At 52.1% G+C, this 15,391-nt stretch overlaps 1 protein-coding gene across 3 annotated transcripts in view; it reads left to right on the top strand.

Annotated features, from left to right (window-relative positions):
- The window catches only part of PBX3 (PBX homeobox 3), a gene marked incomplete at both ends in the record, with an annotated part of 221,543 nt that extends 221,168 nt beyond the window's left edge, over nucleotides 1-375 (top strand). For all 3 annotated transcript variants that reach the window (XM_080708641.1, XM_080708639.1, XM_080708638.1), the window contains one exon: nucleotides 283-375. In XM_080708641.1, coding sequence (XP_080564767.1) covers nucleotides 283-375 — 93 coding nt within the window. The remainder of the gene's footprint in view (nucleotides 1-282) is intronic.
- Nucleotides 376-15,391: the final 15,016 nt, after the last annotated feature.

Here is a 15,391-nt window from a genome sequence, read left to right as displayed (position 1 = left end):
TTTTTACCAGCAGATCAAAGGCCGAGCCACGTGCCAGCCTGGGACTCGCGGAAGCCCTTCTCGCGCCTACTGATTTATTGCCAAGCCTTTACTTGATGGGATGGATTTGTTTTACATGCATTTAATCCCACTTTAACACATGCTTCCAACTCCTGCCACAGTGGGTTTAGAAAATACATTTTGCTAATGCATCTCCTCTCATGTTGTCATCTGGGTGTTTTAAATTGGGGAGTGGAATTAATATGTAGACAAGCACCCGCTGAACTGTGTTTGTCCTTTCAGGCTAATGGAGGCTGGCAGGACGCAACGACTCCATCTTCCGTGACTTCTCCTACAGAAGGCCCGGGAAGTGTGCACTCGGATACCTCTAACTAATCTCTGGCCACACTTTTCCCTGAGCTGACATGCCTTGATGAGTGCGTTCGGAGCAATAGGAGGAAAAGGACAGCGTTTTTGTAGCCCACCATCTACAGCTTTACTGTAAAACCTTGTCTTATTAGAGAACTTGGTAAATCTGTTTTTTAAGGAATCATAATCATTTGTATTTATACTTAAAATACACAATGTTAAAAAAAAAAGCACTTTATCCAATGAGGCCAAGGTTTAACATTGTTGACAGTCCTGTAGCTATTTTATCATAATTTATTATCAATATTTTACATTAATGGTTTCACAGTTGCCAATTACTTGGCCTTAAGGGTAAAAAGTACAATATATGCTAAACCTCAATCGTTAGAGCTGATGCAAAGATTCACCTCACCTAAACTGAACTCCTTGCGTATTTCCATCGCAGACTCGGATTGTCTTCCTTCCATGTCACTAATGGGGTTGGAACAAAGGAGCTGTTGGCTGTCTCTGCTATGACGGTTGTGTTTAAGAACCTTCCTCGTCAGTTTGTGTTGCGATCTCGTATGTTCTAATTAGACCAGAGACCGGCCGCCTCTTTTCTCTCTCTGAAAGCACCAGTGCCCGGAGCCCGCTCAGTAATGAGCTCGTGGACCCCGGTGGTTCTGAGAGGCGGAGGCGACTTGCTGCTGGTGGAGGGGACGCGAGGCCGGTCTGGGCTGACGGTACGCACTGGGTGCCGCACTGGCTTGTCAAGGTTGGCTACGTCCTCTGGGTGTCCACGAAGGCCCTGCTCTCTGGAGTGTTGTATATAGTGTAGCAAAAGAGTATTTATACATCTCACCAATCAAAACACAGCTTTATTACCTCATGCGAACTCATACAAACCAATAGAATTTCAACATGTTCTGTAGCTTAGAGTGCTCACTTACTACCTCTGAACAATACTCACGCTGTAGTTCGTCTTTTTCTTATCTTTTTGCATCTTGTAATTAACTCTGTTTCCCTTCATAAAATGTAATGTACATTGTAATCTTTTAAAAGAAAAATCAGGGTTGCATTTGCAACTTTTAAAAAACCGAGAGTGGAAACATTGGGTCTTAACACAGGATCAGTAAAACTGTTGTAAATACTGAGAAACATTTTGAATGTCCTTCATCTTGTTACTAATCCATGCGAGAGAAAAAAAGCGGCAACTAATTGTGGCGCATTCAGACTGAGCATTCGGTACTGTACATTTCCCTGTGTGGCGGGGCCTCTCCTTCCTCTTTTTGTATTGTATGCGATTCTGAAACTGATTGAGTCATGAAAATAATTTGTGGCGGTGATTCTAATGTATTAAAAACGTTTCGTGTTCCTTTCTAACTGGATTACACCCTGGATTGAAAAAAGTCTTCCTCGTGGTAGTTATATGTAGTTTCAAACATGAATAAACTTTTTGCTTTCATGATTAAGTGCTGATGCTGTTTCTTACTCCACCCCTTGACCAGCTCGAGCAGGCCACAGAGGGAGCAACCGGGTGCTCGCGCAGGCCCGTGGGGGTCAGTGTGTGGCCCCCAGGGCCTTCGAGATGATGGTGAAGCTGTGTGCGGGGCAGCCCTGAGGGCTGAGCACCTCCCCGGGGAGGACCTGTGCCACCCACCAGACCACTGTCACGGGCCCTCACTCTGTCCTCACATGCAGGAGGCCACTCTCCCCATTTTCATAGATTAGGCAAAGGAAGCCCAGGGCACATCGCGTGAGGTCACAGACCTAGGGCGAGGCTGTGCCACGCCCCAGGCCTCCTGCCCTAGCTCACATTCTCAGGACCAAAGGATGCCTCTGGAGCTCCCCAGTGGAAAGGCTTGTCTCTGAGTAACCACATTCGCTGGCCACATTCACCACTTCACCTTGGAGACTTTAACTACAAGTAAAGACATTTGTCTGGAGAGTGGGCCTTAGAAGCCACTGGAAAAACAAAACCCCGGCAACTTAGCATACTTAAAAAACTCGAAATGTGTAATCTGTGAGACCATAGATTAAACATGGATTTTGTTTACTTCTGATTTTAAGTCCATATATTTATATACATGCCTGTTGCTAATATCTAAGTCTTTATAATAAAAGAGGTCCATAGCAGGTAATTGGCTTGTTTACTATATCTCAAGGAAATTGACTCACAGGAAATCAGATTAACGTTAATCAGTTGCAGCGAATTGTCTATGATAAATACAACTGTTTTACTATTTCAGTTGGTAGAACCAGGCAAAACAAGGTCCAGGGCCACCGTTCCCATTAATCTTGAGGCAGTTAGACTGCAAGGGTAAACTTTATAAAATAGATTGCCCTCCAAAGCTGTCCTCCCTCACGTGGGTGCTCAGCCTTCCTGTAGGAATCTCTCCCGTGGCTAAACAGTCATTTGCATGATTCAATTAGCTTGTGGGTCAGCCTTTCTTATCTTTGTACATAAAACAATCTCTGTGCCGTGTGGTTCTGCAAAACATATCCTGTGGAAATATAACATGCACACACAAATTTATCTTCTTTGGTATCCCCAAACAGACACCTCCTAAGGATCATCTTGGGTTTGTCTCGGGCAGCCCGTGGAAGGACAAGCACACGGCGTGTGCTGGGAAGCCACATGCGGATGAGCTGCCCTGGGGGATGTGGCATCAGACGCTATTCTAGGGTGCCCGGGGGCAGCAGCAGTCCCTCCCCATGTGTGGTTTAAAGCACTTCATGTCTCCCTGTTTGCCCCTCATGGCCTCTGGAGGGTGGAGGAACCCTTGCTTCGTAGGTAGGGAAACGGCACCACGCAGGCCCTCCAGCCAGCTCCTGGGGTCCGCTGGGGCTTCAGGCTCTCCGGGTGTAGAGTACACCAGCACAGGCCCCGAGGTTCTTGCCTCTCCAAACTGGGTGACATCGATTGTTTTTTTTAATAGGTTTTCACTGGACACCTTTTCTGAGTCTAGTGGTGGTTTTAGGGAGGATCCAGAAATGATCAAAGCCAGACCCCACCCTGGAGGGGCCTATTCTGCTGGTTCAGGAACCAAGTGCTTCCTGAGGTACTGGGAAGATGGGTAGACTTTGAGCCCCAAGACTGGAGAAGGGAGGGTCCCCAGACCGCTCATAAGACCAAAGGAAGCAACCGCAGGAAGCCACCTGGACTTAGGGGCTCATGCACACGTGTGCCTCCATAGGATACACGTGTGCTCACGGCCTCTGGAGCCTGAGCAGGCACTCACATCTGACCGGGCCAGTCCCCTACACGGAGGTGGGGCGAGGGCGCCTCTAAGAGCCTTGGACCAGGCGGCCTGTCCAGAGCCCAGCCACGTCCTGGTGCCTTTCGGTTTCCAGAAGCAGGGAGGGAGGGGCAGTGTTCTAGAAATGCCCTTGGTATAAAAAGGGGCCAGATTCATCTCCCAGACTGGAGTGGAGGTTCCAGTCTAAGATGTATGGGCATCGCGAGGAGCCCACTGGACTAACAGGCATGGTTAACCCAGCATCTCCTAGGTGAGCCAGAGCCCCACACCTTAGCTCGGGCACTGCCCGCGGAGCCCTGGGGGCTGGGGGCTGTTACCCCCTTTCAGATGGGGGATCTGAGGCTCAGAGGTGACATCACCTACCCAAGACCCACAGGGCTGGGGCCTGGGAGGGGCTTGTGTGACACCTTCCAGCAGCCACTTGTAGCCAGAGAGGCTCCAGGGGGTGGGGCCACCACGCCTCCCATAGGACGTCACTTCTGGGGCCCTGTGGCCAGGGCATCTGGCCCCCTCCGGCTTGCAGCTCAGTGCCTGAGTGCCCTGTGTATAGTGTCGTCTCATACTGCGTGTGCTGCTGTCTGATCACACATGGCTGGAGATGACGGTCAAGAAGAGCCAGTGTCCTCAGGCCGGGTGGGTCCGGCAGTGGGAAGTGGAGACAAACAGCCGGTCCCCAAGGGTAGCTGTGGTGATCGCTGGAGGGCCGGGCGCATTTCCTGCGTGTACTTTATTACACTCAGGATTGTGGGCTGTGTGCCCTTGAGGGTCTTGGCAAGGTCAGGCTTTGCCCAGCTTAGTTCTGGCCCTGCCTTCCACACCCTCTGCCTACAGGGATGAAGCCAGACCACAGTGTCCCCCGTGGCACTGTCCCCAACCATGATGTCACCCATAGAGAGGCATGCTTTTTTTGGGGGGGGGCATGCTTTTTTTTTGGGGGGGTAGTGGGGATTAAACCCAGAGCATTCTGCTCAGAGCTAAACCCCCAGCCCTTTTAATTTTTTATTTTGAAACAGGGTCTCAGTAAAATTGCCAAGGCTAGCCTCGTGCCTGCGATCATCCTGTCTCAGTCTTCCAAGTACAGGGAGGTGTGCCGCCACATCCAGTGACCCAGTGTGGGCTGTGCCTTGCTCCGGGACATCCAGGCAGAGACCTCTAGGGTGGGGTGGGTGGGAAGTAGCAGCAGGAAGGATGAACCCGGCCAGGCACAGAGCAGGAGGCAGGAGGGAGGCCATTGTGGACCTTGCTCTTGACCAGCTTCCTGATTCTCTCCCGGAGCCCTCCCTGCAGCCCCTGGGCAGCCACTCGGCCAAATACGCACAGCCAGCAGGAGCAGCCAGGGTGCCTGACCCCAAGACCCACACTTTGCACCCTACGTCTTGTCAAGATGTGTCTTTCCTGGCCTTCCAGGTTGAAGGCCCACTGTGTGCCTGCCCAGAGCTGTTAAGCACCAGGGACCTGAGCGGAGAAGCAGGTGGATGCCAGGCCCCCAATGCCCCATCGGAGTCAGAGGCTCCGCTCCCCAGTGACCCAGGTTCCCAGAGACACCTCAGGAGGGTTGCTGTGTCCCCAGCGCTTCAGGCCAACTGCAACTTGTCCCAACTGAGACCAGGACCCGGGCCCGGGGAGCAGGACACCCCTGCACCCTGGTGACTGGGTCTTCGGGGACTCAGCCCAAGTGCAGGGAGCCAGCTGACAGCCAGGCCAAGTGCACCATCAGGAGACACACCTCCGGCGTATGTACTCTACTCCCCTTGGACACGAGCACACGCCCAGCCCCGCAGAGTGGCCTCGCGGCCAGGAAGGTGCCGAGGTTAGCACCCGGAGTGTGGTCACTTCCAGAAAATCCTGGCTTTGTGCATAAGACGTGCGTGTCCTTGGACAAGTTAGGTTGCCTCTCGGTGCCGCAGTTCCTTGGGCGTCAAGAGCCTGCCTCCTAGCAGCAGAGTGAGGCACGCTGGCACAGGTAAAGTCCCTGGAATAGAACCCTGCACGTAGTGGGGCCAAGGCTGGCTGCTCTTAACACCTACGATTTGCACTTGAAGTTCCCCATGGGTGGATAACACGCCGCTGGAGCCAGGCTGCGTTTTCCCTCCCCAGCAGCATGCCGCCGGGACACAGCACTTCCTCTCTCTCTGCAGCCTCAGTTTCCTCATCTGTAAAATGGCAACTTTGTTCCTACCTACAAGGTTGGAGGTAAAGATTAAGTGAACTCATGCTGCCCGGTGGTGCCCGGTCCACAGGGTATGTGAGTTCTCCTCCCCTTGATACTGTTACACCCAGATCAGAAGGGGGTGCCCAGGCTCCGCCCCCGCCGGAATGATGACTTCCGGTCAGCAGCAGGGTTGCTGGAGGGAGGGGTCGGCTGCGGAGTGACCGGCCCGTGGGGGGGTCAACCTCTTGGACCCGCCCGCTCTGGCCAGCTGTCCTCGGCCCTCCAGGCTGGACCTGAGCCCAGGCCTCACCTCTCCCCGCCGTCTCAGGAGATAATAAAAAGCTGATTCTTTTTTTCCTGGTAAAATTTCAGCCGAAAGTGTACGCATCATTAAATATGGAAATCCAGAATTTTATTAGCAATCTGCTAGATCTGAACTGACGCCAATTAAACAAAAAAGATATCATTTATAAAAAGGCAGAGTTCAACTTGTATTAAATATGAAATGCAATTTTCTCCTGGTTTTGATTTATTACTGGTGGTCCATTGTTCAAAGAAGCATGTTATATTTCAATAGAGAAATATTGTTTATTCATTAATATTTTAAAACGGGCTTATTGCTGTGCATGGCTCTCACCGAATGAAACTTATGATTTAAAACATGAATTAATAAACACATTTGAAAGTGTTAGACGAGATCACAACCTCTCATTTTTCATTTTCCTGGGAGCATATTAAATTTTTATAATTCTGCATCTACAGTTTTTTCTTTTAAATAAAGATGCAGATTCCGAATTACTCCGCTAATTTCAGGTAACCAGGAGAGAAAAGCAATATCGTGGGGACTGGTGTCAGAATCACGGAATCCCTGAGAAGGTACTCACGTTTATTTTTGTAATATGCATAAATCAAAATAAATGAGCTTTGTGCGGGAGGCCGCGTTCGAGTGCGTGAGGGTGGCGGCTGGCGCGGGCCCACGCTTCAGGGCTGTCTGAGCGCGCGGGTGGGTCCACAGTTTACACGTGCGTGTGCTCCTGAGCGTGTCCACAGAAGCACGCACGGGCACGCCAGCCTCGAGGCTCACAAGTGTGCCACCTAAGTCATCTCAGTTGTTTGGCCCAGCGGTCCAGCATCATAGGGAACGCCTACGCGCCACGCACTGTGCGGTCAGGGGTGGTCTTCAAGCACTGAGGGGGCGCCCCGCCAGTGCTGAGTCCCCCCAACGCCCAACACCAAAGACAACAATTTTGGTTTTGTTTTTGGGGTTTTTTTTTTGTGGTACTGGGGATGGAACCCAGGGGAATTGTACCTCCAAGCTACACCCCCAGCCATCTTTTTTATTATTATTTACTTTGAAATGGCCTCACTAAGTAGCTGAGGCTGTCCATGACTGCATCCTCCTGTCTCAGCTCCCAAGTACTGGGATTACCAGGGTGTGTCACCGCACTCGACTGTAGATCTCATTATCTGACGTATATTTCTTTGCTTTTCTTGGAAGAAGTTATTTTTTTTAAAGGTAATATGTGTTTATTTTAAAGGCTCATAATAAGACAAAAGCATAGAAGTGTGTAAAATAAAAAAAATTTAAAGACAAAAGTGTATTATTTTTCTTCTACCTTTGGAATCCCACTCCCTGTGGACACTACAAATACCATCTTAAGTGTTTTTCCACACATTTTCTATGCATATATAAATATATATACATATATATATATATGTTTAGATTTTCTCACATAAATGGGCTCATCTTATATATATATTAGTCCAAGATTTTCTTGTTACTTTTTTCAATTTAGTAGCGTATTGTGGACATCTTTTATAATCATACTCAGATGTGCCTCCTTCTGTTAGGCCTACAGAGTATTCAGTTATACTGTTATAGCATGAGGAATGTTTTTTAACATTTCTTACAGGACAGGCCTACTGGCAATAAATTCCCTACATTTTTGATTTTCTGGGAAAGTCTTTATTTCTCTTTCACTTTCGAAGGGCAGTTTCTCAGGGTCCGCCCAGATTGATGGGCGGGTGGGCTTTTCTCTCTCAACACTAAACACATACAATTTCATCCTCTTTTTGCTGGCATGGTTTCTAAGAACATGTCTGGTATAACTATTATCTTTGTTTCTCTATCAGGAAGGTGTTTTGTTTTGTTTTAGTACTGGGGATTGAACCCAGAGGCATTCTATCTCTGAGCTATACCTCCAGTCCTCTTTTATTTTGAAACAGGGTCTCACTAGGTTTCTGTGAGATTTTTGTTGTTGTTGTTTGTTAAATCTATGACCCTCCTGTCTTGGCCTCCCAAGTACTGATATTACAGGCATGTGCCTGTGCCACTGTCCCTACCTGGGAAAGTGATTTTTTGTGTGTGTGGTTCTGGGGATGGAATCCAGGGGCCTTCTACCTCCAAGCTACACCCCCAGACCTATTTTATATTTTATTTGGAAACAGGGTCTCCCTAAATATCTGAGAGCCTCACTAAGCTGCTGAGGCTGGCTTCGAACCTGTGCGATCCTCCTGTCTCAGCCTCCCAAGCACTGGGATTACAGGCGTGCACCACCCTGCCCGGCTTGGGAAAGTGATTTTTTTCACTGTGACTCTTTCAAGATTTTTTTCTTTATTTTTGATTTTATGAAGTTGGAGTATGAGATGTCTAGGTGTAACTTTTTCATCTATATGAATATATTTATATAGAAGAATATATATACATACCTATATATTTGTCCTACTTAGTGTCTGTGGGAGTCAGCTTTTCATCACTGTGACTAAAATCTCGGACACAAACCACTCAGAGGAGGAAGGGTGTATTTTGGCTCACGGCTTCAGAGTCAATCCATGGCCGGCTGACTCCACTGCTATGGGCCTGAGGCAAGTCAGACCGTGGTGGAGGAGGAGAGCTGCTCAACTCATGGCAACCAGGAAGGAGAGAAAGAACGGGAGAGAGAGAGAGAGAGAGAGAGAGAGAGAGAGAGAGAGAGAGAGAGAGAGAGAACGCAGAGGGTAAGCACATGTGCTGGGGACGCGTGTGTTCCCCCTGTGAGATGGTTCCCAAAGGCGCGGCCTGAGTAACCAACATTTCCCCCTACCTCTGGGTCATCCATGCACCTATCAAGGGATTACTCCACCGACGAGGTCAGAGCCTTCAGGACCCGGGCACTTTCTGGAGCCCCGGCGCTGGGGACCATGCCTCCAACACATGAGCCTGTGGGGACATTCCAGATCCAAACCCTAGCAGTGGTCTCTGCGCTCCCTGGCCCTGTGGCTTGGTGTCTGGCATTGATTTGGGGAAAATTAGAATTAAAAATTCTCAGTCAGCACTGCTGCAGTTTGCCTTTGGTTCCTTTCTCTCCTCTCTTCTGGTATTGCCGCTGCACAAGGATTAGACCTTTTGTAGTTGTCTTCCAGTTCTTGGTTGTTCTTTATTTTAATCTTTTTTCTCTTCTGTTTCTCAGCTGTGGACGTTTCTGTTGACACATCCTCAGGCTCACAGACTCTTTGCTCAGTACCTCCAATGAGAATCAAAGCCACTCTCCGTTTCTGTCACAATGGCTTTGTCTCTTATATTTCTATTTTGGCCGTAGAATTTTCCTCCCTCTGTTTGTGCACGTTGTCTACTTTTCCCGTTGGAGACCTTAACTTATTAGTCTCTCCCCCCTCCCCTAGGGATTGAACCATTGAACCCAGGGGCATTCTACCTCTGAGGTATACCCCACAGTCTTTTTAGAAATAGTTCTGCTAAGTAACCGAGGCAGGCCTCAAACCTGGAATCCTCCCGTCTCAGCCTCCCAAGCACAAAAGTTTTCTCCGGTAGGTCGCGCTCCTCTGTGCCCACCTGCCGCACTGCACACTGGGAGTGGGGCCGTGAGCCCTGCGCCTCTCCTCTCTGATGAAGCTGAGCTGCTGGTGTGCAGTCGGTTCTGCTTTTAGCTTGTCGTTGGGTGAGAGCAGTAGCTTCTGAGTGCCTGGATGCTGGACCAGAGACTGCAAGCCCCTCTTGGACTCCTTGCTTTCCAGCCTTACATGAGTGCCGCTAACCGATACTTGCTGTTTTCACTTTTTCTTTTTCTTTTTTTTTTTTTTTTTTTTTGGTGGTACTGGGGTTCCTGGAAGCCCTTCCACCTCGGGGCTACACTCCCAGACCTATTTTTACATTTTCATTTTGGAAACAGGGTCTCCTAAGCCAGCACGCGGCTGGCTTCGAACCTGTGCGATCCTTCTGTCTCCGCCTCCCAAGCGCGGGGATTACAAGCGTGCGCCACCACGCCCGGCGCACTTTTTCTTTTTTTTGAAGTAATATGTCCTCATTGTCTGAATGTCTTTCTCTGATTCTACCCAGCTGCTGCTGCAGCCTTTGGAACTGACTCCCTGGTCCCCGGCAACAGGGACGTATCCCCCTTGAACGCATCTGCTGGTGGACGTTTGTGTTGACGGCTCCTCACTCTCACGTAAAGCACTCCATAAACATCGGTCACCAGGGAAGCCTCTGGCTGTTTCTTTAGAATCAATGTGCAGAGGTGGAGTCGTCTGTTTAGAGGGTCCGCGCATGGATCCCAAGGGCCCGGGATCCCCTAAGTCACTGCACCAGCCTGTGTTGTGTCTCCTCTGGGTAGCTCAGGAGTGGGGTACAGCTTGGGCTTCCGGAGCAGTGGGCCCAGAGGCCCAGTTCAGAGCCCTCCCCCATCACTGGGACACATTTTGCCCCAAACTATCCTCCATCTTCTGGTGGGGCCCCCTTGGCCTCAATCTGACCTTGGTTAGAGCACCTTCCCTGACACGGATCAGCTGGAAAACTCAGGGAAATCTTCCTGTAACTGGAAGAGAAATAGAAATCTCTTACGGCCATGTTCGGAACTGGACCCGTGGTATCATTTCCTTTACAGGTGGGAAGACCATGTTCAGAGAGGGGCTGCTTCCTGTCCACGCGCCCCGCCGGACCTGCCCCGTGTGCCCGGCTGCCCGCTACAAGTAACCACCCACCGCTGCCTCTCCCTGACCTCAGCCGGCCAGGGCTCAGGGATGCCACCCGCCGCCACCCGCCTCCACCCGGTGAGGCCTGAGGGGGAGGGGTTGGAACTCGCGGTGTGTGCAAATGGATCCTGGACCAGGGTCACTGAAGGACGGAGACCCTGTTCCAGCTCCGCCTGGGTTTCCCGGCTTCACCGACAGAAGCTCAAAACGGGTGGCGCAGGCTAGCGGGTGGGTCAGGAGATGCTGGCGGCCCAGTGTGAAGGGGGCAGTGCAGGCTGGTGGGCCGTGTCAAGCTGCCCTGAGGCAGGTGGGTGGGCGGGAGCAGCCTGGCCTCTGGGTCCAGCCTCGTCCATGGCAACCTGGGCATTCCTCCCCTCCCTCAGCCTCAGCTTCCCCCCGGTAAACCCAGCGCACTCACTCCTAGCGCCGTGAGGCTTGGCTGCGGTCTTACCTGCAGCAGGGTGCGTTAGCGAGGGCTGCATCCGGGCACCTCCTCTGGGAAGTGCTTGTGACCACAGGAGCAGCTTGTCCAAGTGGCCAGGGGGCCACTGTCGCTCAGGAGGCCCCAGAATATTGCCCCCCCCAATCCTCCCCAAACAGAGCAGACGTCTGACAGTCTAATATCACTGCATCCACCAGGGCCGGGAGCTTCGGGAGGTGAGCCCAGCTGCCCTGCATGCACACCCCTGTGAGCACCCAGACAGCGGGTTTCTTTACTTTTATTTTTAAATTGATTAATTGATTGTTTTGGGGCATGAACTCAAGGGCGCTTCTACCCCTGAGCTACACCCCCGGCTCAGTTTTACTTTTTATTTTGAAACAGGGCCTTACTAAATTGCTGAGGCAGGTCTCAAATCTGCAATCCTCCTGTCTCAGCCTCTCAGGTACTAGGATGCAGGGGTGTGCCACCTCGCCCAGCATTTAAATTCATTAAAAAATGTTTTTCTTAATAACTGGGCACAGTGATGCATACCTATAATCTCAGCACTTGGGAGGCTGAGAGAGGAGGATCAAAGGTTCGAGGCCAACTTCAGCAACTTAGTGAGATCCTGTTTCAAATTAAAAAATAAAGGCTGGGCGTGGTGGCGCACGCTTGTAAACCCAGAGCTTGGAAGGCTGAGATAGGAGGATTGCACAGGTTCGAAGCCAGCCTCAGCTACTTAGTGAGGCTCTCAGCAACTTAGTGAGACCTTGTTTCCACATAAAATATAAAAAACAGGTCTGGGAGTAGAGCCTGGAGGCAGAAAGCCCCTGGGTTCCACCCCCAGTACCACCAAAAATAAATAAATAAGTAAATAAATATAAAAAATAAAAAGGCTAGGAGTGCAGCTCAGAGGTAGAACACCTCTGAGTCCAATCCCTAATACCCAAAACATTTTTATTTGTGCATTTTAATTGTATATGATAATGAGGAACATAGCAACGCCTGCATGCCCGCACAGCTAGTGCGTGGCCCGAGTCCTCCCGCTCCGCCTCCCTCCTCCCTCCCTCCCTCCTCCCTCCCTCCTCCCCCCTCCTCCCTCCTCCCTCCCTCCGCCCCGCCTCCTCGTTTCATGGGTCCCTTCTTTTTCCTTCCTCTCTAGTTTCCACATGTACAACTTGTACCCTCGATTTCCCTTTCTCTTTCTTTTCTTTTTGGCAGCATTGAGGATTGCTCCCAGAAGCATTCTACTTCAGAGCTAAACCCGAGCCCTTTTTATTTAGGGGCAAGGTCTCACCACGCGGCCCAGGCTTCCCCTGAACTTGAATCCTCCTGACTCAGCCTCCCAGGTAGCTGGGATGGCAGGTGTGCGCCACCTCACCTGGCTTGTTTTTCTGTGTTTGTTAAAAACTGACTTCCGACCTCTGATTCCTACGGAACTGAGCCCTCCACGGCCACTTGAATTGAGGACCAGAAGAACCATGTAGCTGATAGGTGTTTTTCCCGCTGGGCACCCTTGCCTTGGGTCTGAAGCCAGGGTGGGCGAGGGGGAGCGCCAGGCATTTGCTGCCCGGCCACAGCGGCAGTGGACGCAGAGAGGGATGGGAACGGGTTGGTCCGGCTCGGCGCTGGCTCCCTGCATGACCATGCACAGCGTCTGGCCCTCCCCGGGCCTCGGTAGGGGCCGGGCCAGGTGATCTGGGAGCTATAGACGGTGCAAGCAGGAGAGTGGTCAGGCAGACTCTGACAGTGTGGTCAACAGACCAGAGAAGGTGAGGCTGGAGAGGGGACCCCTTGGTTCTGGGGAGCCATGGTCAGGCCTGAGTTAGGCCTGAGTTAGGGGGTGGGGTGGGGTGGGGTGCTGGTGATACCGGGGCTCAGTTCTCAGTCTTGGCTGCATGCTGGAACCTTTGGCAGTTCCGAATCAGCAGGTCTGGGCACTGGAAAGTATAAAATCCCCCTGGTCTTTCTAACTCACCTGTGGGAGTCATGGGTGAAGGCCTTGTGGCCAGGGTGGGCTGGACACATGCTGGGGGGATGAGCTGCCTCTAAACAATGATCTAGGTATAGGTGATGATGTGGGCCTAGGTGACGAGCTAGGTTTAGGTGATGAGCTAGGTCCTGGGTGATGAGCTAGGTTTAGGGTGATGCTCTAGGTCTTGGGAAAGATCTAGATCTAGGTGATGAGCTAGGTCCTGGGTGATTGAGCTAGGTCTAGGTGATGAGCTAGGTTTAGGGTGATGCTCTAGGCATGGGGGAGGACCTCGGTCCTGGGTGATGAGCTAGTTCTTGGTGGTAAGCCTAGAACTAGCTTGGGGTGGAGCCTCTGGCCTCCCACCCAGGCCGGCGTCCCCTGGGCTGGGGCGGCTTGGGTTGTGATGGGATGGAGGTGGGACTCACAGGCAGCGTGCAGGGGGGGGGGCTTCTGGTGAGAGGTGGCAGGCCGGCTTGGGCTGCTCAGGCTTGGGGGCCTGCTGCTGAGCTGAGGCTGAACCAGAGGCACGGGTGAAGGCCCACAAGCTGCCTCACGCCAGGCCCCTGCGTCCTGAGCCCCGGCCCCCAGAGCAGCTCTCCTGGGCTCTGCGTGGAAGCCAGGCCTCCGCTCTGCGGCGGGGCTGACACCTGTGCCCAGCGCAGGTCCTGTCATGATCCGCCCAGTCCCGCATGCTGCACACAGGACTCAGGGACAGCAGGTCAGTGCCTGGGACGCGGGCAACACGGCCTGTCTCTCCCTGGACTGAACTCAGGCTGGAGGGAAGGCCGGCTGTGTTGGAGGGAGTTTTCACCCAGAGCCACGGACTTTCTCGACTTCAGATTTACAAATTGAAAATCATTAATAATTCTAACCAGGCGGTGATAAATCTGAGATCTCTCTCGATGAACCCAGACAGCATTTCATAAATCAAAAAGATTACTTAGGAATTTTTTAAAATCTGACGTCAAAATGTCATGGTTACTAATGGTTTCGGTAGATCTCGTGCGGTGATATATCATTTATCTACGCTACATCTCAGAAGTGACACGGGGCCAGAAATGGGATGTCTTTTAATATCGTGAATACATTTCAGCCCATAATAAAGGTATTAACAACTTCTTGGTGCAATTTCTCCCTGGGGCTGGGGGTCTGATTTAATGCCATTGTGATGGTGGCCCCACCCCCTCACTCCCAAACTTCCCGAGGCCTGTTGAGCCCGGAACATTCTCCAGAGGCTGAGAGAGGCCAGCGCGGGACAGGCTGGTGGCTCCGAGACAGCCCTGCCCACCGGCACCCCACACTGCTCAAAAGATCCAGGAACATCAAACTACAGCAGCAGCAATTGGGAGGTGAGTCCTATTAACTGAGTACTTACTACGTGCGAGGAACATTCTGAACACCTGAGGTGCATTGATTCAGAGTCCTCGCTGCCTCTCTGGGTCCGCCACGGCTTCTCCCCCAGCCTGCTGTCAGTGTGGATCCGAAATATCCTCCAAGCCTCCAAAGGGGTACACGCCTGTCATCCCAGTCCTTGGGAGGCTGAGACAGGAGGGTCGCAGGTTTGAGGCCAGCCTCAGCAACTTAGTGCTGGGGTGCTGTTGTCGCGGGTGGAGCCCTTAGGAGGTATGAGCTGGTGAGGGAGTCAGGCCCTGGGGGTGTGCCCTGAAGGGGAAACTGAGACCCGGACCCCTCCTGTCTCTCTGCTTCCGGGCCCTCTACCCCAGTCTCCTGGACCGCGGCCTCTGAAACCGTAAGTTCAAATCAACCTCTCCTCTTTGCAAACTGGTTCTCTCAGGACTTTGTCACAGAGCCTACACTTAGCATGCCGTGCGTGCCCAGCGCGCCCTTGGTGCCGGCCTCCTCCTGGGGCCCTCAGGACACGTCTTTCTGCTCCTGGAACTCCTGCGGGCATGCTCCCACCTTGGCGCTTGGCAACCATGGTCCTCGGCCTGGAACAATCCTCTCCAGGAATTCGCGAGGCTTCCCTGGTCTTTGCTGCGACCCGGCCTCTTTGGTGAGGCCCACCCCGACATCTTATTTGATCCTGTAACCTGCCTTCCTCCCCCTCCGGTCTCTTCTCTACCATGGCTGGAGTTATGTCTGCTGGGTCCTGTCTCCCTGTCAGAGTGCCAGCCCTGTCCAAGCCACAGGAACACCAGGCCTGGCACGGGCACCTCTGCCCTGGGTCAGCCGGGCCTCTCCCCGGCCGCCCGCACTCCTCCTCACTCAGCACCAGAGGGTGCCTCGCGTGGGCCCTCGCTCAGAGGCGCCTGCGTCACGAGCCTCCGCCC

Source organism: Muscardinus avellanarius, assembly GCF_963383645.1.
Source record: "Muscardinus avellanarius genome assembly, chromosome: 13".
In the NCBI taxonomy this organism is placed as follows: Eukaryota; Metazoa; Chordata; class Mammalia; order Rodentia; family Gliridae; genus Muscardinus; species Muscardinus avellanarius.
The sequence above is the reverse complement of the archived record's forward strand: the minus strand, read 5'-3'. Positions and strand labels throughout refer to the sequence as shown.